This window comes from Papilio machaon, chromosome 27 (genome assembly GCF_912999745.1).
Source record: "Papilio machaon chromosome 27, ilPapMach1.1, whole genome shotgun sequence".
In the NCBI taxonomy this organism is placed as follows: domain Eukaryota; kingdom Metazoa; phylum Arthropoda; class Insecta; order Lepidoptera; family Papilionidae; genus Papilio; species Papilio machaon.
In genome coordinates this window covers 3492749-3519887 of record NC_060012.1, presented here as the reverse complement: position 1 = coordinate 3519887, position 27139 = coordinate 3492749, and the positions used below count along the sequence as shown (strand labels likewise).

The following is a 27139-nucleotide window of genomic DNA, read 5'->3' as shown; positions in this document are numbered from 1 at the left end:
GAGTATCTTTGTTCTGTATCTGACAGCGTACGAGAAGCGTATGCTACTGGTTTATCTGTTCCTATTGTTCCTTGTGATAATACTGCGCCTATTGCTACGTCTGATGCATCTGTAGTGAGTATAAAAGGTTTTTCGAAGTCTGGATACTGTAATATAGGTGCGTTAATTAGTACGTCTTTGCATTTTTCGAATGCTTGAATGTATTCGGGTGTTAGGTTGATTTTACTACCCTTCTTTAGGCAATTGGTTAGAGGTTTCGTTAGTTTCGCGAAATCTTGTATAAATTTTCTATAATAACCTATTAGTCCTAGAAATGATTTAATTTCTTTCTGTGTCTTTGGTATCGGAAACTTTTTTACTGCGGCTATTTTATCTTCATTTGGCTGAAGGCCTTTGTCTGTTAAAGTGTGTCCTAAGAATTTTACCTGTTTTTGTAAAAATTCTAACTTGTTTAACTGTATTTTTAAATTGTGAGTTCTGAATCTTTCGAATACCTGTTTACATTTATCTAGATGTTCTTGTAAGGATGTGGAATATATTATTACGTCATCAAGGTATGTTAGTACATTATCTATGCCTCTTAGGACTGAGTCCATTAGTCTTTGGAACGTACTAGGAGCGTTCTTTAGACCAAACGGCATTCTGAGGAATTCATAATGTCCTCGGTCGATTGTGAATGCAGTTTTCTCAATGTCCTCAGGATGCATTTCGACTTGATGGTAACCTGATGCTAAGTCTAGGGTGGTAAAGTATTGCGCTCGTCCTAATTTATCTAATATGTCGTCTATGTTTGGTAATGGGTATTTATCTTCAATTGTTTTGTCGTTTAATTTTCTGTAATCTATTACAAGTCTGTATTTTTGTTCGCCTGTTGCGTCTAGTTTTTTGGGTACTATATGTACTGGGCAGGACCATGGGGAGTTACTTTCCTGTATTATATTCTGTTCGAGGAGTTTATTTATTTGTTTGTTTATTTCCTCTTTTTGTTTCGGTGCCTGTCTATAATTACGAACATAGATCGGTTTGTTATCAGATAGTCTTAGTTGGTGTTTTATTTCGTGGGTAAAAGTTAATGGTATTTCCTCGCAGTGGAATATGTCTCTATAATTATAACAAAGTTTTTTAATTTCGCGGTATTCTTCCTGATTCATGTGTGCTGTCCTAAGTCTTTCTAGATTTTGTTTTAAAAATTTATCTGTGTTTATGTCGTTTTGTTTATTATTTTTGTTTAGGTCTTTTTTTTCTATACTAAGGCGTTGTAAGTTTAGGTGGTGACTATTTTTAAGAATAATGTCGTTTTCTGATGTGTTTATTACCGTTGTTAAGGCATTTCCATTCTTAACTGTTACTAGGGCCGGTGGAAAAATTAGGCCACTTTTTGTTGTTTTGCCTTTTGAATAATATCCCATTGTTTTGTTTACTTTTTAAATTTTTTTTATTATTTAGGCTTATTATTTTCCTTAAACATTACAATCTCTACAACCCTTCTTTCGAATTAAAAAGTATCCTATGTGCTTTTCCAGGCTATAAACTATCTCTGGATTGCTCCAAAAAATACTTTTAGACGCTCGGGTTGAACACGTGTTCTAACCCTTTTACTGTCACTGATTAAAATTTTGTTAAACGCGACACTGGCGAAACAATCAGTGCCCAGTTGGCACACCTAAAAGCCACTGCTTGGAAATTGAATTGAAAATTTTGTTAATTCAAATTCAATTTCATTTGTCATTCTGTTCTGATAAAAATGGCCAATAATATAGTGTCTAAAGTGTGGTCTTTTGAAAAAAAAAACATGTTGGTGTATTGAAATTAAATTTTTGATGAAAAAAATAATAATGTCATCTAGTTATTTGGATTATAAATTGAATTAAATTGAAGCTGTAATATGACTTACACACCAAGGCTATCCTCACCTGCGTCTGAGGAAACAAACACGCAGGGTTGGCAAAATGTCGTCAGCATAAAGAAAAGACCACCGCCAGATATGTCACTCTTTCGTCTTGCTTAAGACGATTATGTAAGAGTCGCTTTGAAATTCATTTAAATTAAACCTATAATTTAGTATTCAATATTTTCTATTGACAACGTTACCGGCAACACGAACCTTACCAATATTATAAACTTATAATGAAAAATTGTTACTTACATAGTGGCCGTGGCGAGGAAATCCATACGAAATTCTGAACATAGCTTCCTTACGGTGTAACAGAATTGAAGGCTCCGACTCCTCAATGTTAACTTCACAATATGACGTACTGCACAGCACATTACTGTTCACAACACTAATACTTTGCAGCAACTTCTGGCTAGTTCACGTATCTCCTTCTGACTTGTCGTCACATTGACGTGCAGGAGTTTATAAGAACCCAGCTCAAGTCAAGTCCCCTCCACGTTTGAGTCAACACAACCACTATTTATGAAAGATTTTAATTTTTTTTAAATTGTTTATTTAATTTCTCGGTTCAACTGTATGATATAGTTGGTTTTAAGCTGAAGAAAATAGATTTTATAAAAGATTTAGACTTTGGTTTATTTTTATTGTAACTAAATTAAATTTTGTTAGTGTTTTAATGTTATAAATAGGATAAATATTGTAGTCATACGTAAGTCTTTTGATATTAAAATTCATTAATAATTTAGCTGCAATATAATTTTTTGGAATTTTTAATGTTTGACTTGACGAAGTAACGAAGGAAATAAAATCTACAAAATTTGCTCGTTCATATTTATTACCATCCCTGTATTATTTCATTCCAATTGAAATTCTTGCCGCAATATCTAATACTATTGAGTGTCCAATTTTATTTATATCTCGTCGAAACAGCGACATCTAGCGGTCGATATTAATTTGGATATTGTAATCCCAGTGGATGTTTGTTCTGTCGGTATCCGATACATGTGAGTTAATTAAATATTTTATTGATTTCTACCAACTTCTATAGAATTGCTACCGTAGTTGTGGTCAATGGAAATTTAAATTAATTGTTAGTGTCACTATACAAAGGTTTTGACTAGAAAAGAAATGAATTTTCGTATAATGTCGATCGATTTCGACATTTGAGATTATTATTATTTACTAAAGGATACCTTAAATAATAATTAAATAATTGGTAATTAAAGAGACTCGTTTGACTTTTTTATCATTCATTTCTATTAAATTCTAACTTTTGCAAGCGATTTCGTCCGCTCCAAATTAAAAAATAATAATATTTAACCCATAGATTTCGACATTGAGATTGTTTATTTAATACTAGAAATCTTTACTAAAGGATACCTTAAATAATAATTAAATAATTGGTAATTAAAGAGACTCGTTTGACTATTTTATTATTCATCTATTCAATTGTAACTTTTGCACGCGATTTCGTCTGCTCGAAATTAAAAAATAAAAATATTTAAGCCATCGATTTCGACATTGAGATTGTTTATTTAATACTAGAAATCTTTACGAAAGGATACCTTAAGTAATAATTAAATAATTGGTAATTAAAGAGACTCGTTAACTGACTTTTTTATTATTAATCTATTAAATTCTAACTTTTTTAAGCGTTTAACAAGCGATTTCGTCCGCTCGAAATTAAGATATATTTCGAATGGCAAAATAATTTTAGAAATTTGTCCATAAGTTTTAGAGTAATCGTTATATAAAAAACTTCTCTTTCCTCTTCATAATATTAGTATTGAATTATGCATTGTTTTGTCACTTTTATAAGGAGTAAAAAAAAAAACACAATTAATTACTTATTAACAAATTTTTAATTAAATTTCAATAATTTTACACATTTGAAAATTTTATTTATTAATAGATTTAATCACAAATAACTTTTCAGACGACGTTTTATTCTACAATATATACAGTAATCAGTTGGTACAGTCGCGAGCAAAAATACGTAACAATATAAATTTAAACTTTTAACTCGTAATATCTTTAATTAATTTAATATTTTAATTAACAAACTCAAAAGTATTCAATATTCGTAAATATGTTTAAACGAAAAAAAAACAGTGTAAAGGGTGTTTTTTTATGAATACATCTGTATTCACTTTAATGATCACTAAGGAAGGCCTTTAGTGCGAACTTAGTGAGAGATTTACACTAAGATTATGCATTCGACAGTATAACATGAAATATATTTTAAAAAAATGAAATTTCCACCGAAATATACATAGAAAAGCATATTATTGCTATCTCATTTTTTTTCGGACAGAATGAAAGAGACGACAGTAAAAAAAAACAAACACAAAGTATGTTAAAATGAGTGAGATAAGGTCAGGGAGAGGGATAAATGACACACAGAATAATTAGATTTTTTTTTCGACAGTGAAATAAATTATCAAAGAGGTTAATTAAAAAATCTTTTTTCCCATTAAAAACAAAAGAAAGAAACATTTATGAATTAAACAATTAATTGTACTAAAAATGAAATTGTCCGCGTTTTTTTTTTCATATAATTATTGTAAATTGTTCCTTTAAGTACAACAAACTATTCAATAAATCAAACATCAAAATAAAGTTTAATATTAAAGGAAAATTTATTTTATCTTATTCTTTTTTATTAATAAATCAAGTGGTAACATTAAATTTAATTAATATCATATACTGATCAATTATATCAACAAAATAAATTATTCTTTCGTGATATATCATTTACTAATATAAAAATGGCTAAAACATTCATGTATTTGTCTGGTGTCGGCACCGACTAGATTCGAGCCCATCGGAGGGTGGGGACTGACTGAAGCTCACTGAGCGACGGGCCGCGTCCACGAAATAATACTAGTCCCAGTCAACCTAATGAAGGGCCTTTGAAGGGCTCGAAACTAGTCGGTGCCGACACCAGACAGATACATGAGTGTTTTAGCCCTTTTTATATTTTAACGACCCCATTTTGAAACAAAAAATATTTTGGTACATTACACATTTTAATATGGCCGACAATAATTTAACTTGTTAATGTCCACAGCTGAAACAAATACAAGAAAATATTCTCCTCTCTTTTATTTACTTAGAAAAAAATAGAGATAACCATATTTTTGTACAGTCATTTCAGCGACAGAAACTCACTTATTAATAAAAAATCACTGGAGTAAGAAATTAAAATCATTCTAAAAAAAAACAAAAAAAATGCTATTATTTGTTATACATCATCCTGTATTAAATAAAGCTTGAATTGTTTTTATTTATTGAATTTATTTAATCATCAAAGATAAAGTCCTTAAACAGAGATTTAGTTAATAATAATTCAAAGACAAATATTGTGAATTAATTTTATTTTTCACTTTGTAACTGACTGTACTTAAAGTCAATTCCCCATTATCAAAGCACACATACAAAAAATATTGCTGTTTCATATTTTCAAAGGAGAATGCATGAAAGTATCGCAACATGTTTTTGTACATGTTTCGACAATGTAAACATAAACACCCTGTATATTCTCCAATATTATATAACATATATTTACTCGCGAATGTACAGTTCAACACTTATTTAAATTTAGTACATTGCGTACCAAAAGTGTTTAGTTATTATATAATTATTCTGTTAACTCTGTCGACCCCAAACTCGTGTCTATTTGTTTATTTGCGCCCGTTTTTGTCTCCTTTGCTAGTCTTTTCGGTGACATTGCTAGAACAAAATGTATACATTTTTTTTAATAAAAAAAAATTAACGTTACATAGAAATTTGAATGCTCCTAAATTTATGTTAGAATTAGTTAACAACCAACAAAAAGACTGACTGTACTATGACTTTTTTTTTGTTGTCGGGGGGGAAATCTTCTAAAGATACCCTACCCTGCCTTTAACAAGGCAAGGGAAAACACAAGGTTATGTGGGATTCGACCCACTAAAACCCCTTCGGTGGGCAAAATCAAGTGCAAATGAAGAGGATTCCGGGTTTTCCAAGGAATGCACCGGAAAGAGTTTCAATTGGAGGCGCCGGGTATCGATCCCGGTACCTCTCGCATGCTAAGCGAGCGCTCTACCATCTGAGCTACGCCCCCTGTTACTTTGCAGTCCAATTTATTAACCACATTGTCGTTCGGTGAATAAGTACAGTCAAGTACACCTGTCCTACGACACTTAAGAAGAAAGAAGAAAAATTGGATGGCAATTCACATTTCAAAACTGATTCAGTCGTTTAGGTTTACATACAAACAGACATACATATTTTCATACACGAGAAATAACATTTCCTTTCAGAGTCAGTTGGATAAAAATAAAAACAACTTATTAAACAATTACTGTAACTTAAATTCTACATCTGCCAAACATTGTATACATCATTTCAAATATCTTATCGGCTCAAGATCACGATAACGGATTTAGCGAAAGAGAGGACGCATAGGAAGGGGAAATATCCTCTTTCTGTGCATCCCCTTCTCCGTCGATTAAATCCAACGCATCTGCATTTACGGATGTCTATGGACAACGGTCGTTTTGCTGTTTCGGCGAAACAATATGACTGTTTGAATAAAAAAAAACGTGTGTTTCAGTCTCCTAAAAAAAATTTTTTTTATATATTACAAGGTGGAAAACGAGCAAGCGGCTATAAATTCGCCGAAATGGCGAAGCGATCACTGTCCAGACATTCGCAATTGCAGATGTGTTGCCTACTCTCAACCAACAAAGAAGGAGACGCACAAAAAGACAATATTTAACCTTCCTATGCATCTCCTCCATCAAATCCACCTCCCCTTCCCATCCTATCCTTATAAGAAAAGGATGTGAAGGGAAAGAGGACTAAAATGAGTCCTCCAACACCACACACATCAGACTGTACTTTGAATGACTTCCACTTGAGGCCTGTCTTCTGTAAGGTCGTGGTATTTCACTGAGCGAGGACAATTCCTGCAACTGATGTTATTAAACAAAGTAAGTAAGTGAAAATACTCACGATTATTACGTACGTAATTAGATTCACGCGTATAATACGCGGTATTATGTTCAGCGCTGACACGTACTGGACACACGAGCAAGTCTCGCGACATGCTCGCGTACATGTCACAGTCCTGTAACTGTGACACACTTGTGTTGTGCAGTGTATCGCTGTATACTAAAGGTGGTGGTAAATACTCTTCTGGTGGTCGTAATTGTTCCAATGGTAACTATAAATAAGGAATACATTAAAAACAAACGTCCGAATTAATTGTTTTTAACTATTAGAGGTCAGATAAAAGGGACCTGAGGGAAGAATAAAAAAGGGACCTCTTAGTCAGGCTAAAACAAATAAATCAGACTGACATTGTCTTAGTAACATATCAGAGAAGAATTAAAAAAAACTATTAAACAGAAGTTCATACGTGAACTTGTCAGATAAGTAAAAAAAGGTGTGTGAAAACAATATACAGTCCAACCTGGACTTCCAGGATAAGCGAGAATTCATGGGATTCCGATATTTTTTCGCTTATAGAAGTTTCTCGCTTATCAATGTTCGACTTTATATCTAGTAGGTCCTATTAACATGTTTAATGCCAAAAAAATCCTTAGTAGAAGAACAGTAAACAAAACATAAACTGTATACTGTATAAACAATCTAGGTAAAGATGTAAAGAATGGTTTAGTCCAGTGATTGTCAAACTTATTTCTTTCACCGCCCCCTTTGAAAATCAATTATATTTCAGAGCCCCCTAATTTTTATTCAGCCCTAAAACTTAAAAACCACAATTTCATTACTTTAATTAATTTCAATGCCCCCAATTTTTTGGGCCTCTTATCGCCCCCTCCTATGTTTCCAACGCCTCCAAGGGGGCGTTATCGCCCAATATAGTAAACACTGCTTTAGTCTCTCAATCTTAACAAAACATTAGTACAATGTAATCTTACTAATATTATAAATGCGAATGTTTGGATAGATGGATATGGATGGATGTTTGTTTGAAGGTATCTAATGTACGGCTGCATGGATCTCAAAAAAAATTTGGTATAAATGTGGAACATAATCTGGAAGAATACATAGGCTACTAGTAAAGTTTTATTTTAACTCCGCGCGGACGAAGTTGCGGGCTACAACTAGTATAATAATAAACTTACCAAATCACTGGTATCCAACGGCAACGCATTTTTATATCTCAACCAATCTTCGTAAACATTGTCACATGGCTGCCAGCAAACATTGGCGCCAACGTTTGCCATTGGTGTCAATGTATGTTGGTATGTTTGCGGCATTCGATACTTTGTATCGTATTGGCTGCTGTTTGGCAATTGGAAACTGTCGAATGTTGGCTCGAATTTGTCCTTGGTTTTTGACATCAGAGGTCTATTGGAATTAATCGAACAGTTGTCGCTGATTTTAGATTTTATTGGTATTATATCTGGATTTTTATCTGTGAAAGAAGTGAATTATTTAAATAAAAATATCTTGGACTGGATTAAAAAATCCTGACTACGAAAATTTAAGAAGGTAAAAAAAAAATTTTTTTGGTATATTTGTACGATTTTTTTTTTATTAAATAAAAGGGGCGATTTTCCCAAAATAATTAACTGTAATTTCAAAGTGATAAATATTGGACTTAATTTCATTGAAAAAAACATCACAATATATGAAAATAAAAAAAAAAAACAGAAAAAAAGTTCAGATTTTTTTTCTACCTACCTACGCTATCATTACTTTCAGTCTTTTTCATACCGGACAGCAACACGTCTGAGGTCTCGTCTTGAGGCCTCTTAGCTTTTTCATTATTTTCTAAAAGAAAAGGCACAAATGAAACAGACGTCTGTAATTAGGACAAGAGCGGCTTCTGAATGAAACTAAAACTTGCCTTCTTGAGCCAACAATTTATAACAAAAGATATAGAAATACCTATTCATAATATTATTTGTAGATTATTGGACATTTTTAAGGAGTTTTTTTAAATATATTTTGAATTCTATAGAAATATGATAATAAAAGAAAAAAAATCGAATAAAATGCATTTTTTCTTTAGAAAGAGCTAATAATTCGCTTCTATATCTGTTATATATTAAAAAAAAATCAAATACAACATATTTATTCCACAATTACTTCCGAAATAAACTAAAATGTTCGTTTTTACGCATCTGTGTAATGTACGACATAACCTAAAAATGTGTGCCGTAAAACATATGACATGAGTTACGACGCCATATTTAATCATCTTTGCCGGTAGTAAATTACAGACACGACACAACTGCAATAGAGATGCTATTATTTTTATTTTAGACGACATTTTATATCCTAACCTCAAAATATGTTACTAATATTATAAATACAAATATTTGTATACATGTATGGATGGATGGATATTAATGCACTTACGCTACAATTTTTTGGAACGAAGTTCCTTATCGCGCGTTGTGAAAGGGGGCTAGACGGAAAAAATTCTTACGAAAAGTTGTCACGACACTTTTTGCTATATCACCATGACAACGACGTGACAATATATAACGAAAATTCATAGAAATAAAATGTACTTCTTGTGAAGACTTAAGTTTTTTATTCATAGAATAAACATTGGTTCCTTCACTAATTAATTGAAAGGAACTACGTTCCATCCGGGTGTCCCAACACACCTCTCTAGTTTTTTTTTTTTGCGGACGGATGTTTCTTTAATATGAATGTTTCTTTACCTCTGTTATTATTGAAGTACTTGCAGTAGCACATTGTGACGGAGACTGCGGCTGCCACCGCAAACAGGCCAACACCGACCAACACTACCACCAACAATGTGGTCAACTCCACACGCACTGGCACGGCCGCTGATACAAGTCAAAGCAAAATTATGACAAATTCTTATTTTCCTGCTTCTCTGTTTTTTTTACCCTTTGGAAATACAACTACGTCCCACCAAAATTATTTAAAATAATGTAGGATAAAAATTATTTTTAAATTTAAATTAATAAAAAATAAAAGTAAATAAGTATCTTATAAAAGATCATATCGAGGGGTGAAAGGCTTTTTGTTTTAAGCGACATTTTTTTATATTGACTTATATATATATATTCAGAATCAGAAAAATTACCTGATTCTGAATATATATAAGTCAATATCGCAAAAAATGTCACTTAAAACAAATAGCCTTTCACCCCTCGATATGTTTTTTAACAAAGTTTGATCAAAATGTTCATCAAACATTTTTTAAATATTGAGGAAATTGTCAACTAAATCTTTTGCAAGAAGACAGATGTCTAGTAGACGTATATCTGCGTACAGTCTTATGAGTTCTGTCTACCCTTTTCTTATTAAGAAATGATGAAAAAGAAAAATGGATTTGGCGGAAAGAGGACGTACAGGAAAAGGAAATATTCACTTTCTGTGCGTCCCCTTCTCCGTCGATTAAGGTTAGGCGACGCATTTGTTTGCACATGTATTTGTGTAATGGGTACTTCGCTATTTATGCGAATTCAGGCGACTGTTTATTCGTTTGCCAACTTGTTATATAAAAAAGTTAATGATGTAACAAAAAATTGTAACACGACTATGTCATTTGCAATAACAAAGTATATCACAAAAAAAAATGTACTGACCAATCGTTTAAGATTTCTTTCTATGGGTTTCTGAAACCAAAATCTCCCTGTCATCTTTAAAAAACAGAAATAACAATATATTTTATACAAGGATTTTGCTCTCAGTAACCCATAGTCAACAATTCGCATAGCAAAAATTATTTCTAGTCGGATTATAAACTGCCAAAGTTCATAATCGAACAATGACATAATTAATTAATTAAGAAACGGCTTAACTCACGATTGATCGTCCTGTGACGACACCGACTAGTTTCGGACCCATGGACCGCCGATGGGTCTGAAACTAGTCGGTGCCGTCACAGGACGATCAATCGTGAGTTAAGCCGTTTCTTAATTAATTAATTATGATGTCTCACGAAAGTTTAAACAATTTAATGACATAATAATTCTATGTGAAATTTACCTGTCCTCCTTTCAGGGTATTTGATGAGGCTACAAGTAAGTATGAAGGCATCACTGGAACCTTTAGCATTACTCGCTTTTATTGACAAAGTGAGAGCTGAGCGAGAGTACAAATCCGTCACTTCAAATGTAGGAGACTCATTTGTTAAGTTACGTAGTAAATATCCGGTTTCTGTGTCGTAAATCTATAGGAATATTTTTTTTTATTTAGTATTAAATAAAATATAAATTATAAATTAGGAGAAACAAGAAACTGTCCATTCAACCTTCATAAGCGTGAAACTCTAGTTAGTAAGAAAAAATATTGCAGTCCATTTAGCTCTCGCTTATTCAGGTTTGACTTTATTTCTGAATACGTTAAATTCTGACGTTATAACTTCTCATATACATATTCTTTTGACATATTCAATAAAAGATTTCTCTTTATTTCAGTCAGAAACATTTCAAATATCATTTATTCAAAGAAAAACAATCAAAATTGAAACATGAATTTCTGAAGAAATATCAAAATTAACTAAATTGAAATTATATCAAAGTTTAAACTTAAATTAATAACTGACCTCTAATACAAAGTACTGTTTAACTCCGCCATCATATCCCGGAGTACAGTTAACTGAGAGAGCGTCGTAAGTCACATTTGTGACTTCACAGTTTTTCACACTCGATGGCTTTTCTAAAAGACATTTATTTATTTACTAGCTGTTGCCCGCGACTTTGTCTACACGTTATCAAAAAAAACTTAATGTGTTCTTCCAGATTATGTTCTATATCTATGGTAAATTTCTTATTCTTTGAGCCGTTTTGGATATACCTTTAAATATCCATCCATCCAAACATTCGCATTTATAATATTAGTAAGATTAGAAATTAGTTTTTATTTTTTTATTTTGTGTTATTTGACAATTATTCCTGAAATTCCTCTCGAGTAGAATACATATTAAGGCCTTAAAGATTAAGCCAATCTTACTAAAATGTTTGGATGGATGAATGTTTGAAGGTATCTCTGGAACTGCTCAACGGATCTTTATGAAAATTGTCATAGCTAGTCTGGAAGAACATATAGGCTGCTAATTAAGTTATATTTTTTAATATCGCGCGGACGGAGTCGCGAGCGACAGCTAGTTAAAATACAATTTATATTTACACTAACAATTGTAACAAATACAAATTAGGAATTAGATTAGTCGCATTTGAGTTGAAGCTTTATTTTAAATTGTTAGTTTTATAAAGTATTTAATACGCTTTAAAACTATCGAAATTCACAATTTATCGGTGACATATTTAATATAACTATACAGTCGAAGTTAAATTACCTATTAATATAACTATATCTTGTAGAATAACATCATTATCAACCTGCCCTTATCCCTATGAAGGGTCGGCACAGTATGTACTACTCCTCCATACATCTCTATTAGCCGTCATATCTGAATTTACCCCCTTCATACGTATATCCTCTTTCACACAATCCATCCATACTTTCTTTGGTCTTCCTCTACCTTTATAGCCATCCACATTCAATCTCATTACTTTTTTGTTTATAGAATAACAAATAAAAACAAATAAAATTGTATTTACTCACCAGCTGGTAAGATTTGAAATAGACAGGGTTCAATTTGTGAACCAATAGAGTTCTGTCCAGTACATTGTACCCATCCGTAGTCTTCTGAACTGTTCACTACGTACTGGAATGTACCTGTTACATATAAAAATATCTAAAATTAAAAAAAAAACTATATCAAATTAACAAAAAAGTCTCCGGAGATCTTTTGTTGGTACAAAATAATTCAGTGTTGTCATTTAAAATACAATTAAACGTCAAACTTGTATGAAACATTCCATCTATAATAATTATAATTTATCTTACTTATAGTTATATCATAAATAATGTATGTATGGATGGATGTTTGTTAAAAGATATCTCCAGAACAACTGAAAGAATCTTGCTGAAATTTGTCATAGATTTAGAACATAATCTGGAAGAACACATAGACTAGTTAATTTTTTTTATGTTACGCGAATGAAATTGCGGGCAACACCTTATCTTATTAATATTATAAATGCGAATATTTAAATGGATGGATGTTTGAAGGGATCTCCAGAATTATTGTATGGATCTTAATAGTATAGATGTAGAACATAGTCTGGAATAAAGAGGCTTCCTTTGATTCCAAAAATATTTAAAGATACCTAAATAAAAAAGAATTAGTAACCTATATATGTGTTCTTCCAAACTACTCTATATCTATGGCAAATTTCATCAAGATCCGTTGAGCCGTTCTGGAGATACTTTGTAACAAATATCCATCCATCCATCCATTTAAACATTCGCATTTATAATATAAGTAAGAAGTAAAAAGTACTCACCCAGTTCATCATAAGGTGAGTACATAACAGAAGTCTTCAGTTCCTTCTTACTGTGAGTTGAACTGTTGAACCACCATCGGTATGTCATCGGTTTCTGTGTTAACATATCTGACATTTTATATCTAATTATCTAATTATAAAAGCATTAATACTTCTAGTTTCGATAGCTCAGAAGTCAAGCACTTGACTTGCAATCCTGGGTTCGAATCCCGCTATGTACCAATGTGTTTTTCGATTTACATGTGTACATTTATCTGATGTTCTTACGATGAAGGAAAACATCGTGATGCTGCAAATATCTGAGAAGAAATTCAATGATATGTGTGAAGTCAACCCGCACTGAGCTGTGTTTGACTATGACCTAGTCACCCCTAACTGAGGGTAGGGTCTGACCCCTCAGTGGGGACGTATAATGAGCTGATGATGATCAATACTACCTTAGGATTGGCGTCCAGTTCGCATCGTATAGTAACCACTTCTCCCCGCGCCGCGCGCACCACACCCGGCTCCCGCGACTTACATGTCGGCGCAACTGTCACAACATATACTTGTAACACAGACCTCCTAAATGCTTCAGGACCCCCAAAACTGTTAGTGACCCCCAATATGAACAAAGACCCCCTAAGATCTACATAAGACCGAGAAAAGAAATTAGGGGTTTAAAAGTTAAAGAATAAATGTAAAGATGGGTATAGATTAGAGTATTTACTTGTAATAAAACAACTAGCCGCTCTGTGATTTGTTTGTATCTTTGCCGAACCAGATGTGTTTTAGAAACTATGCTTTTACCTATATTATATAAGCGCTTATTTCTGAAAAGTAATAAGCACAATGTCGAGTAAACGCCTTGTCCATTCAGCATTGCAAATCTAGTAGGAACTTTGATTTTTTATACTTGTTAATATGCCTGTTGTTTTTTTTTTAGTTTTTGTGTTTTTCCCTCCTTTCAGCATGTTTATTTTTTTACATTATAATTGTTTACTGAGTGGATTAAATGAGTTTATTATTATTATTATATCATTCATAAGAAAGTTATACACAGAAATGTTTGAAAAAATGCTTTAGTGTATATATACACCTTAATAGTAGCAGGGGGTTCAAACTAGTATTGAAATGTGGCCTAATAACTTGTATGGGCTCGATTTTTGGCAACTCCACGGTTAGTACGTATTATTTAAATTGGGGGTCTAAGAGAATTTTTAAATGAAATTTTATTATGGTTTTTAATATATATTGCTTTATTTTTTTTACGACCCAAATTACTATACGAACTATACAAAAAAGGACACGTTATTTGCTATTATTTTAAAGAGTATATGAGAGATGAGAATTTTTTAATACAGTTGATTAAACTATGAAAATGTATTGTCACAAAAATCTTTTTTAACCTTAAAAATTAACAATTTATGTATGAACTTGAATATATTCAAAGCGAAAATATAAGTACAAAATTAGCATGTTGATTAAAAAATTATAATACTATGCCGCGTAATATGAAAAACCGACACTGAATAAATTATAAATAAAGAAATATGGCGATGAATGTTTACCAGTTTTAGGTTTAATAAATCATTTTAATTGCCTTTTAAACAGGTTTTTCTGGTATTCAGAAATTAACGAGTGAATAAAGAATTAAATTTAAAAAACCTTTATTTAAATAATCTCATTTAGTTACTTTAGTTAATTGTTCAATAATCACGTGACCACAAATCACAATACGGATGACCTAAAATAAGTTATCACGTGTATTTTATGAGTGAACCCCTACCACTGTTTCTTAATACTCGATCGAATCGACTTCTTCAATATCCCCTACCAATTTTTATATCATAAAGTTGACAAACGAGCAAGTGACCAACTAATTCACTGAAATAGCAAAGCGACCACTGCCCATAGATATATGCAATTGCAGATACGCCTAACTTAAATCAACAGGGGACATGCACACAGAAGACAGGAGTGAAGTGGAAGTAATTCCGCATTTCGTCTGATGAGTGTGGTGCCGGAGGACTAATTTTAGTCTTCTTTCCCTTCACATTCTTTTCTTATTAGGAAAGGATGAGAAGGGGAAGTAGACTGGGCGGAAGAGGGGACGTATAGGAAGGGTAAATGTCCTCTTTCTGTGCGTCCTCTTCTCCGTTGATTAAAGGTAAACAACGCATCTGTATTTGCGGATGTCTATGGGCAACGGCCGCCTCGCTATTTCGACGAATTCAGGTGATCGTTTTTTCATTTGCCACTTTTTCATATAAAATACTAGCTTTAACCCGCGACTCCGTCCGCGCGGAATAAAAAATAGAAAATGGGCTAAAAATTATCCTATGTCCGTTTGCTGGTTCTAAGCTACCTGCCCACCAATTTTCAGTCAAATCGATTCAGCCGTTCTTGAGTTATAAATAGTGTAACTAACACAACTTTCTTTTATATATATAGATATCTTGTATAAGAAAAGATTGGAAAAGGGAAGGGAATTAGAATATAGTGTCTATTGTGTACTCACATTTAACATCCAAGAGCAAAGGCTGACTGTGTCCATCTCCCAGTACATTCCTAGCGGAGCAGATGTACACTCCGGCAGCAGCTCGAGACACATGTTGAAGTACTAAACTCTGATTGGCCAACAGAACTCCCACTCCTGGCTTTACTGCTACACCCTGGGCATTACAATTTAATTAAAATTAACTAGTTATTAATTATTGAACACTTAGGACGTCCCTTAGGAAGGTGCTTTTTAATTCTATGGCAGTAATTTTAACAAAATGTTTGTTGAATCCCAAATCTAAAGTTCTTTATCTATCTTGAATATTAATTCATATATTAATAAACTAGTTGTCGTCTTTGTCTTTGTCCGAGCATAATTAAAAAAGTTAATTAGTAGGCTATGTATAACAGACTATATTCTATGTCTATGTCAAATTTAAACAAGATCCGTTGTGGAAAGACCTTCCAACATCCATCCATCTAAACTTCCGCATTTATAATATTAGTAAGATTGTTAGAGCATTATAATTTGTTTTTTCTGTCTAGTCTATTCTATGGTCTTTAAAAATAAAGAAGGTTGAAAATCTCAAAGATTGTGTTTCATAACATATTAATAAACAATAATAAATGCTAAATCTTACTAATATTATAAATGCGAATGTTTAGATGGATGGATTAATGGATGGATGTTTGTTAGAATGTATCTCCAGAACGGATCAACGGATCTTGATGAAATTTGGCACAGATATAGATCATAGAGTGTAAGAACACATAGGCTACTTATTGTTTTTTTTATTTCCGTGCGAACGGAGTCGCGGTCTACAGCTAGTTATTTTTTTTTAAGATTTAATTTTTATCATAAACAAACAGACATTACAAATGACACATGTGTTAGTATAACTCACGTTATGTGTGAATGAAACATGACTGTGCGAAGGATTTGCTCGCACTTTGCAGTCCAAATAAACATCAGATCCCTCCACCACCTTCTCAGCGTTGATGTTAGCACCAACACTTAGTTTTACAACTGGTAAATCTGAAAATAAAACTTTCTTTAATTATAATATACTGATAAAGACTTATATCTTGAGAAAGAAAACAAAAAAATATTGCAAAGATTTTTTTTTTTTTTTGTTATAATATTAGGGGTAATTCTTTTTATCCATTTTTATTCTAATATTGTCAAAGCTATACATGAAAGCATATAATAATCTTTTGACAGAGTAAATAACGCCTGCGTGTGCGTTACTGTTTTTGATACCTTGAAAAATAGGGTAAATAGACCTTCCCTAGGGTAACGCGTACAATTTTTGACCACTCAACACTAGACTGTAGTAAATTTCTAGATTAATACTGTATAAAAAAATTACACTGTATCTCCAGTTTCCAGCCGTCTTCTCTTGTGGAATGTACCAGAGTCGGCTGCACCACTCTGCACGACAGCGCTCTACCGCTGTCTTCAATACTTGGTACGAATGTCAACACACTACTCGTTATGTTGCCGTCCAATGCCGTCTATACGAAAGAAAAATAATTTATAATTAAATTGAAAAATAATAATTACGACTAAAAGAAACTTCAAACTTCAAATTAAAAGATGGAACCCACACAAGTATGTGCAATGAACACATCTCGCAACTAAATCCCTCCATAAAACATAATCTTCAAAAAAAAATTCAATTTCACTGTATACTAATTAAGGAATTTAAAAAATCTAACATCACGTCACAAATTTGTATAGCCGAGAAGAAATAAAAAAGATCACTGAGTGAATAAACCACAGGACATAGCTAGTTAATTATATTTTTATTTATAATTGGGGACAAACAAGTTTCTTAAAGAAAAGAGGTCACCGACGCCAATTGACATCCGCAATACTAGAAAATACGCGAAGCGTTTCCGCCCTTAAAAAAGGTATTTAAATCTCAATGAACTTAGAGGGTAATAACCATTGCAATTACCCCAATTGATTGTATTTATTTAAGAGCATATTTACAAGAATGTAATGAGATTTATTTTTAATCAAAGAAAATTATTCTTGTACACAAAAACACAGAATGTCTTTAAATAGGTATCGAGGTAGGTAATTTATTTCGGAAACATTATTAATAATGTAAATTGCTTCTCCTAAATTTAGTCTAAAGGTTCCACGGAGGTCGGATATTAAGTATATTAAAGAAGTAATTAATATGGAGGAGGCCTTTATAATTGATATTCGTGTATAACGCTTTCGTTGAGTATTGCCAGTTAATTGCTATTTAATTACTTCAACATTTACTTAATCACCTCTACCTGGCTGTTTTCGGAGGGAGTTCTTTATTGGTTCGAAACAATATTAGTTTAGGTACTAATTAATTGCTAAAATTAAGAAGTGAACTAAGTTCTAGAAATGAACGGATTGGAAATGTGGACTAACATTGCTGTGACTTACTACTGAAGAAACACACGTGCAAAAATATATATATAAAAGTTAGGGTATATCTATTCATTTACCCTAACTTTTACCCGGCTGACTCAGGAAGGTAATGTTTTTCACGTGAACATAAACCTTATCTTACTAATATTATAAATGCGAATGCTTAAATGTATGGATGGATGGATTTATGGATGTCTGCTTGAAGGTATCTCCAGAACGGCTAAAAGAATGTCGTTGAAATTTGGCATGAATGTAGAACATAGTCTGGAAGAATACATGGGCTACTAATTAAGTTTTTTTTTAATTCCATGCGAATGGATTCGTGGGCGACACAGCCAATAGCCGATGAATATAGAACTGGTAAGTTAGAAGTGTGAGAAAGAAATTCATTGGTTTTTTATAACAAATCGTGTTAATTTAAAGCTATTTCACCAGGTTACAGTTTACTAACCGTTTGTGTGACAGTATTCATTTTGTTGGCTCCCTTCCACCAGGAGATGGTGGGCGCGGGCCGAGCCCCCACCACCTGGCAGGTGAGAGACGTACTGCGACCTGCCACCAGAGGTCGCTGTCCACCTTGTATACGTACCCACAGCGGACGTACTGGACATAGACAAGTGTCATAATAAAATCATTTTTATCTTATTTCTTACTAATATTATATATGCGAAAGTTTAGATGGATGTTTGTTTGAATGTATCTCAGGAACGGCTCAATGGATCTTGATGAAATTTGGCATAGATGTAGAACATAGTCTATTTATTAAGTAATTAATGCCGCGCGAACAAAGTCGCGGACGACAACTAGTAAATTAATAAGTATAAAGAAAGTAATCTGTAAAAGCTGTTATAGCTAAAGTATTAAATGATTTCATTTATTAATTTTAAACATAATACAAAAGAGAAACGACAATTATTATGTCATTCATCTTAAATTAAAATGAGGTTATAATTAAAAAAAAAATTGTAAAATAAATGAATCTAAAAAAATTCCCAACAAGTGACCTGTATTTATCATAAAAGCGAGGCTATATTTTCTAGGGCGCCCTGAATTATTCACAAATGGACTGGACAAATACGTTTATATGTAGTTATATTAAATTCTATTTTAAATATACTTTAAGATATAAAAATATAGTAAAAATTATATTATTAAACATTTATTAAAATAAGTGACAATAATCTAATTTAGTCTAGTAGTTAGAATGTTACGTAAGATTATAAACTGACGGAATTCAAAACGTATCTGTAATACTCACAGTTCATATCGACGGACAGTGTCCGAGATAATGGAGTTATTGAGGGATCCGTCACAGCCTGTTACGAATAATAAAAATTAATAGACAATACGTTTATGTTTTTATTTTTAAAATAACTAATAAACTACTGAATGGAAAACATTTTTAACGTCAACAACAATGTTATAAATAGGATTTGTATTCTCGTAATCCTACTTCATACTAATATTATAAATGCGAAAGTTTAGATGGATGTTTGTTTGAATGTATCTCCGGAACGGCTGAACGGATCTTGATGAAATTTAGCACAAATGTAGAACATAATCTGGAAGAACACATAGGCTACTTATTAAGTTTTTTTTTTAATTCCGCGCGGACAGAGTCGCGGGCGACAGCTAGTAATGAATAAATACAAAAACTACTGGAGTGATTTTTACGAAAAGACTTTTTTACGATTAGGAATGTGTAGATGTATAAATGTAGAAGAAGCGAAAGAGGTGTGTCAGGACCAAGCCAAATTGAGGTCTGTGGTCTCTGCCTACAACTCGGGGTTACGGTTGTTGTTGTTGTAATAAGTTGTTTTCACAAATATTAAAATAAACTATTTTTTGTTTACATTGTTTCAGACATAATTTGGAACAGTGTTACCTGACATGTGACTTCAGTGCCGTAATCAGATCTATGAAGATTGAGAGACACTTTAGCCTTGCCTTCAGAGTTGTCGAGCAATGCGTGAGATTTCCACCACGATACACGAGCTGTTGGACGACCTTTACAACAAAGAGTTAAAATTAATGCTTAAAATATCTTAAATGATATACTAAAACAACAATTATTATGTTCTTGGTTAGGCTATATAAAGTGTACTACGATGGATCTTTTTTAAGGACGAAATCTGTCGCGTCTACCCTACCTAAGTAAGATGACTATGGCGAGATGATGGTTTGACTTACCCCCAACAGCGATGCATGTGAGATTGACTGTGGTATCTTCGTCATAAGGGCCAAGGACACTTCCATCCACTTCCTTACCATCTTGATTTATTATCAGCAACCTGTCTGGTGGTACTATGAACAAAAATAAAATTAATTAAACACAGCAGTAATAGTAGAATCTTTTACAAACTGTTTCAATGTCACTATTATCTTGTCTTCTGAGTTCTCACTATTGAGTCAATGGTACTTATACATTTAAACCTGGACACGCGAGAAACCTCCATAAGCCAGTCATTGTCCGGTCCTGACGGTCGACTTCCATAAGCTAGAAACTCGGGTTATAGAGATACTTCTCGCTTATGCAGGTTCAACTGTATTTCTGAAGAGTTTTTGTTTTGGGTTCAGATGCATTTTGGTGTTGGATCACTTAGCTTTATGCGACCTGTTCGTTAGCTAGCTAAAATTTTGAAATAACCTTCTAACGACTTATTCTAAAGACTTTTAAAAGAGGTCAAGTTTTCGGCAGTCTTATTAAGATCTTGATGTTTACACATTATACAAAGCAGGGTATGAACTTAAAAGTATACCTACTAAGTACGGTTAGGTTGAGCCGTGTGTTCTTTGTTTGTGATTTAATGAAGTCCACTCGACATCTGTATTGACCGCTGTCTTCAGCCCTGCGGAAAACAACCACATTACAACAAATAAAATAAAAACATGGCATGATGCCACTTTAAAAAGAATCTATCGTCCAATGGTAGAAACCTTTAGATGTTTTAACAGCATTTATTTTGCAAATATTAAAAGGTAGCAACCGAGCATGCGGCGACGGAAAAGAACATTTCCCCTTCCTACGCGTCCCCTTTTCCATGAAATCCACTTCCCCTTACCATCCTTTTCATATAAGAAAAAGGTGGGAAGGTAAGAGGATTAAAATTTAAGGCACCCGTAGTCATACTCATCAGACGAAACGCGGAATGACTTCCACTTAACGCGTGTCTTCTGTGTGGTAGTGGTACTGCACGAGGCGAGCCTGCCAATTCGTGCACCAGGTGTTGTTGCTAGCGTCTACTACTGTAAAATCTGTCTGTTTGTAAGATTGCATATTTTGTTTACCTTTAATGGACAGTACACCAAACCTTTCTAGGCAGTTATTAAAGCATATCATGTTAATAATACTAAAAAATATGCTTGAGTCATTGGATTCCGCAGCCGGTGGTATAGTATTTTTTATTATATAATATATTTTGTTAATTTTTTTTATAAAATGTATTATATATATAAAGTTAATAAATGAATATGAATGGAAATATGCACACATGTTCCATACAAAATCAACTTAGAAATTAAATAAAATTACAACACATGTAGACGTGTCCACATGGCTAATACGGGACAGTTCAAACCCGCTCTATCAACAATGGCTCGCAATAGATAGTTAATGTTGCCAAACATTTTACTTTATTTAATATAAAATTACGATGTCATGTGCAACTAAATAATAAATAAAATGTGAGTACGTTAACTTTAATGGTTATAGAGGTTGTTAATCTTTATAAAGGTACTGTAACTATCGTTATCTGAGATTGACGTTGCAACGGCCATGTTTAATTAGTTGATGAAGCGAGGAAATTCTTCGACGCGACCAGCTAGTACTAATTAACTAGCCTTTGACCCTTTTTCCACTAAGCCAAGTTGCGAGAGACAGCTCTTTGTATGACTGGTGGACACGCAAGTGAATATGGAGAATATGTCAAGTCAAATCGTAGACCTGTTTGTACTTTGCATATTTCGGCAATTTGTAAACATGAGAGTGGCTTTGATTTTTTGCAACCTACAAAGTATCGCGAACTTGTGGATAGTGTGTAGTCAAAATATAGCACACAACTTTGTGAATGATTTCGTACATTGATCATAGAAATAACTGATGAATTGCTTGTCGCGCTAGTGGAACGGGGGTTTTAACGTACCCAACGGAGTTGCCTGTATTTAATGTAATAGAAGTAATGACCGCCCGTCGATGTACTATAAAAACTAACCTAAAAATTAATATTTATGTGACAGTCGCATTGTACATTTTAATTTAAAACCATAATATGAAATATTTCATTAAATTGAATTACATTAAATTAATAATATTACATACTAGCTTTTACCCGCGACTCCGTCCGCGCGGAATAAAAAATAGATAACGGGGTAAAAATTATCCTATGTCCGTTTCCTGGTTCTAAGCTACCTGACCACCAATTTTCAGTCAAATCGATTCAGCCGTTCTTGAGTTATAAATAGTGTAACTAACACGACTTTCTTTTATATATATAAGATAGGTAGATATGTATTTATTTAATAAATAGTTCGGCATTGAAAATTATGTAATTTTCATGATTGTTAGATTTCTTAGGTTACGTTAGATTACATGTTACATTCTATCCTCGAAAATGTTATAAAAAATCGTGGGAATCTTAGGAAAATATCTTGTATGTAATAAATCAGAGTTTTATCATGCAACTTGTTTTACTGTGGCTAGAAACCAGTCGTTTTATATCAACATTTCAATTTGTAATATATGTATAGCTTACCATATTATCGATTTAAAATTATTTCAATGATAGTTACAATTAAATATTAGATTAGAAAACTTAAATAAAATCTCAGAAGTTTATGTTTGTAATACGAACAATAAAATTCCATAAACAATCTCTATTAGTCTGAACTTATTTTGAATCACTGATGGACTGAATAAAACTAATCGACTAACCGTGGATTTCTAGAATCTAAATATCCGTTTAAAACATATTGCTATCCTGGTTATCTTTTTTTTTATAAGAAGGGGGGGCAAACGAGCAGCGGGAACACCAAGGTGTTCATCGACGCCCATGGATATCTGCATTACCAGAGGGATCGCAGATGCGTTGCCGGCCTTTGAGAAGGTATACGCTCGCTTTGACAAAACAGAGATAACGTATGTTTTAATTTAAACGGCTATTTTGATCTCAGAAACCGGTAAAAGTGATCACATAAGAGGTATTGAACTTACATCGTCGGTTATATTGAAATGGAATTCCATACGATTCACAATTCCTATGAAATAAATAAGCTATATGTATAATTTTAATTTACATACCTTAACCTCGTAAGTATGAGTACAGCAGGAGTTGTATTAGTTCTGAATGACGCTCTAGTGCCCAAGATGGTGGGATCCGACCAGTGTGACGTCACACCTTCTCGTGTGTCCAATCTGTAAACAAATTGCTGTCAGTTTCGACAATCCAAATACTAATATATTAACGTATACATATTGTTAACGCTCTTATTCTCTTTGGATATTTTCTGTACTATACTAAAAAGATAAGAGAATTCTCCTTTCTTATTATCTTACTAATTAGGGATAGATGTAGTAGGTACATAGTGTGGAAGAATACATAAACTATTTAGAATCTAGTCTCTATAATTTAAAAAAAACCTGTTAACCTATGCGTTCTTCCAGACAGTATTTACATATACAGCAAATTTCATCCAGATTTATGGAGCCATTCTTGAAGGACGTTCTAACAAAAATCCATCCATCTATCCATCTAAATATTCGCATTTATAACATTAAAATGTGCGTATAATCGACGCATTTATTTTTAGATTTATAGAAGACCTTTCACAGTCGTAGTCTTCCAATCACACTTAGTAAAAACATAGATGAGAATCAAAAGTTTAAGTAACAGACTCCTTACCATTAAGCTATGAGTTGAGCAAAATAATCCATTTCAACGCAGCTTAAACCTAACTTGTAAGCACTAAGCTACGCTTAAGCGCCAACTCACGTGCAAAGTTCCTTATAACGGAAAAACTAGTATAATATTTTAAGCTGGTAACATTTTCCATTGTACAAGTTTCAAGGCTAACCCCGCTTCAGGGAAAATGTAATATGAAAATTGTGCGGTATTTTTTATGACTGCTCTTTTCATATTATGTTGAAAATATGTCTGTATTTTTATATCTTCATTTAGTATACCTCAACTTCGTGTATATTTATATAAAATTTACATATATTTCGATTTGAAATATATGTCAGAATGTTTTGTATGAAGAAAGAAAAGATTATTTCGTAACAAAACATGTACATGTAAAATCTTACTAATATTACAAATGCGATTATGGATGTTTGTTGGAAGGTATTTTGTAAAACGGCTCAATGGATTTTGATTAAATTTGGTATAGATGTAAAACATAGTCTGGAAGAACACATATGCTACTAATTATTTTTTTTATTCCTCGCATAGAATCGCGAGCGAAAGCTTTCATCTATATAAAAAAAAATCAATCTTCTGTCCGTATTGCCTTCTTAAAATGTTATTTTACCTTTGTAAAGTCACGCAAGTTACTAGTCTACACTAACATTATAAATAGTAAAGATTTGGTTAATACATATTTGTAATAAATGACCTCAAAAATTCCTGAACTGATTTCAAAAATTATTTCATCATCACAGTACTATATTATCCCTGAGTAACATAAGCTATTTAATATTGTTTTATATTTTATATTGTTAGAATAAATAACTTACGAGTAAATAGGAGATTCGTGTCCCTGCTTGTACCAGATGACTAATCCGACTCTATCTTCAGGCTGGGCCGGTCGCACGTCACAAGGCAATTCAACAGTACCACCTGTAGGCGCGTGTAGTGATTCCACTTCCACTGTAGGAAAGCAATAATTAATTAAAACATGAATACACTCAGTGTATACTTTGAAGTGTATTGTAAATAGTACAGTAGGCCTATTACGAATATGTGTGATAACCGCCATTGTATCGTCATCGAAAAAAATTGTATTATTTATGCAGCGACCTTAGAGGGCCGCACATCAAAAATCTCTTACTAATTTTAACATAATTGAATGACAATTCGAAACCGATAGTCACAAATATTCGTGCTAGGTCCATAGATATTAATGTCGCAAGTTCTGTCGTAGTCTATTCCTACCTAAACAATACGGGTATAACATGAATCAAATAAACTCGCCCATCAAAATTCAAGTCTTTCAGGCTAAAAGTCACAATGAAACAGATATTAACAGCTGAACCATGTAATCGATCTAGAACCATTTAACCCGCAGCATTACTTTTCCTTCTCATTATTAACATCATTTCGCTGCCCTTATCCCACTCACTTAGGGTAAATGCACCAGTTTTCGTCCTCCAAATCGATCTATCTTCCCTCCTTTCAGTTGTCACTCCCTTCTTAATTCACCCTCTCAAACAAATTAATTGAAATAAACTAAAAATATATACTCGTATTATTATCGATCGTAACAATATTTTAAGTATTTAAAAATACTTCCTTAGTAAGTACAAAGTTAACCCCTAAATTGGGGTAGGCTCCGAGCCCCTCGGTGGGGACGTATAGTGAGCTGATGATGATGATGAAGTACAAAGTTGTGTACTGAGAAAGAATTTCATAGTTTTTCAATCATACATAGTTCATTTCTAAATTGATAAACCATTCTATTTTCTAGAGATTTTGATATAAACATTTTCAACATTTTAATTGCGGCAGTATATTATATTTACATACGTCGATATTGCCTCAAACGGAAGCAAGCGAATGTGTTTAATAAAGTACAGTAAGGGAAGGACAAAGCAGTCACTGGAGCATTACAGGCACAATAGGAACAGAAGGTTATTTGTACAATGTTCACTCACTATTGGCAATTAGGCTGACCTTTACATGTACTATCGGGGATTCTGTCGGTATTCCATCTTACAAGAAACAGTCGTTTGAACGTTTCATAAGTATTGAATAATTAATAGGATACAGATTTTTAGTGTACAAAAAAGGTTGGTCAGTGGTACACGACTAATTACTCTTTACTATTATGTCGTCGTTTGCGCAAAGCTGCTACTCAATTGGTTATGTTGTATAAAGGGTCGGAGTTTTTCTCGTTGCAAGGAACAAGGCAATTTTTCTGTAAGTGGAACACCGCGAAGGGCTCTGACTTTACGTAATTACAGTCAAAATCTGTTATAACGACATCGAAGGGACTACTCATATTGAGTCGTAAAAACCGATAGTTGTAACAACCGGTGACAGGTATTAATAGGAAAGATATGTATATAACATTCAGCCAGGACCTTTGATTTTGGTCAATTTAACCGGTATGTTGTTCTAAACGATGTCGCCATAAACGGTTTTGACTGTATATGCCTTAGTTACATGTCATTTTATCACACAAAAATTTATAGCAGAACATACATAATGTTTAATTAATCAAATATTCATACTGTCTACGAAACTAGGAAATAATGCAAATCTTATGACACCTCATTCGTCATAATCTAAAAAGCCGAATAACCAAATCCAAAAACTATTTTCACTTGATCTTGATGAAATTCGGCCTAGGTGTAGAACATAGTTTGGAAGAACACGTAGCCTACTAACTACGTTTTTTTTTTTAAATTCCGGACGGAGACGGAATCGCGGGCTACAGCTAGTTCAAATATTGTGTTCGGCCTTTAAGCGTCATAAACGAACTGAAATACCGTTCAATAGGGTTCTATTACAATATTATTTCGAATTTAAAATACCCTACTACGATATTTTGTTTACATTAGAAATTCTGGAAAATTTAAACGTCGACTTAGTTAAAAGTAGGTCAATACTTTTTAGTTGATTCAAAAACGGTCCTATTTCACTCCATTCATAAAGCCAAGGAAAATCTTTAGTAAATCTTGGAATTCGCTTCAACGAATTTAAATGTATTCAATAAATGATTTGTTAGGAACATTATGCTGAATAACAAAAATAGCTTTTGCCAGTGTCTTCATCG

General features: G+C 32.9%; 1 protein-coding gene and 1 non-coding gene across 2 annotated transcripts in view; both read right to left on the bottom strand.

The window, feature by feature from the left end:
* Positions 1-5435: 5435 nt before the first annotated feature.
* LOC106709417 (nephrin) overlaps positions 5436-27139 on the bottom strand; it is a 43671-nt gene continuing 21967 nt past the window's right edge. The window contains exons 3-22 of the mRNA XM_045684747.1: positions 24879-25011; positions 23445-23558; positions 20912-20997; positions 20339-20452; positions 20034-20155; positions 19407-19464; positions 18600-18751; positions 17103-17247; positions 16638-16768; positions 15752-15905; positions 13689-13783; positions 13252-13345; positions 12467-12580; positions 11445-11557; positions 10886-11069; positions 9586-9714; positions 8594-8683; positions 8032-8324; positions 6896-7106; positions 5436-5626 (exon numbers count right to left, since the gene is read on the bottom strand). Coding sequence (XP_045540703.1) covers positions 5535-5626; positions 6896-7106; positions 8032-8324; positions 8594-8683; positions 9586-9714; positions 10886-11069; positions 11445-11557; positions 12467-12580; positions 13252-13345; positions 13689-13783; positions 15752-15905; positions 16638-16768; positions 17103-17247; positions 18600-18751; positions 19407-19464; positions 20034-20155; positions 20339-20452; positions 20912-20997; positions 23445-23558; positions 24879-25011 — 2624 coding nt within the window. The 3' untranslated portion in view covers positions 5436-5534. The remainder of the gene's footprint in view (positions 5627-6895; positions 7107-8031; positions 8325-8593; positions 8684-9585; positions 9715-10885; positions 11070-11444; positions 11558-12466; positions 12581-13251; positions 13346-13688; positions 13784-15751; positions 15906-16637; positions 16769-17102; positions 17248-18599; positions 18752-19406; positions 19465-20033; positions 20156-20338; positions 20453-20911; positions 20998-23444; positions 23559-24878; positions 25012-27139) is intronic.
* Trnaa-agc lies at positions 5930-6002 on the bottom strand. The gene has a single exon. It is a non-coding gene; the product is annotated as a tRNA-Ala (tRNA).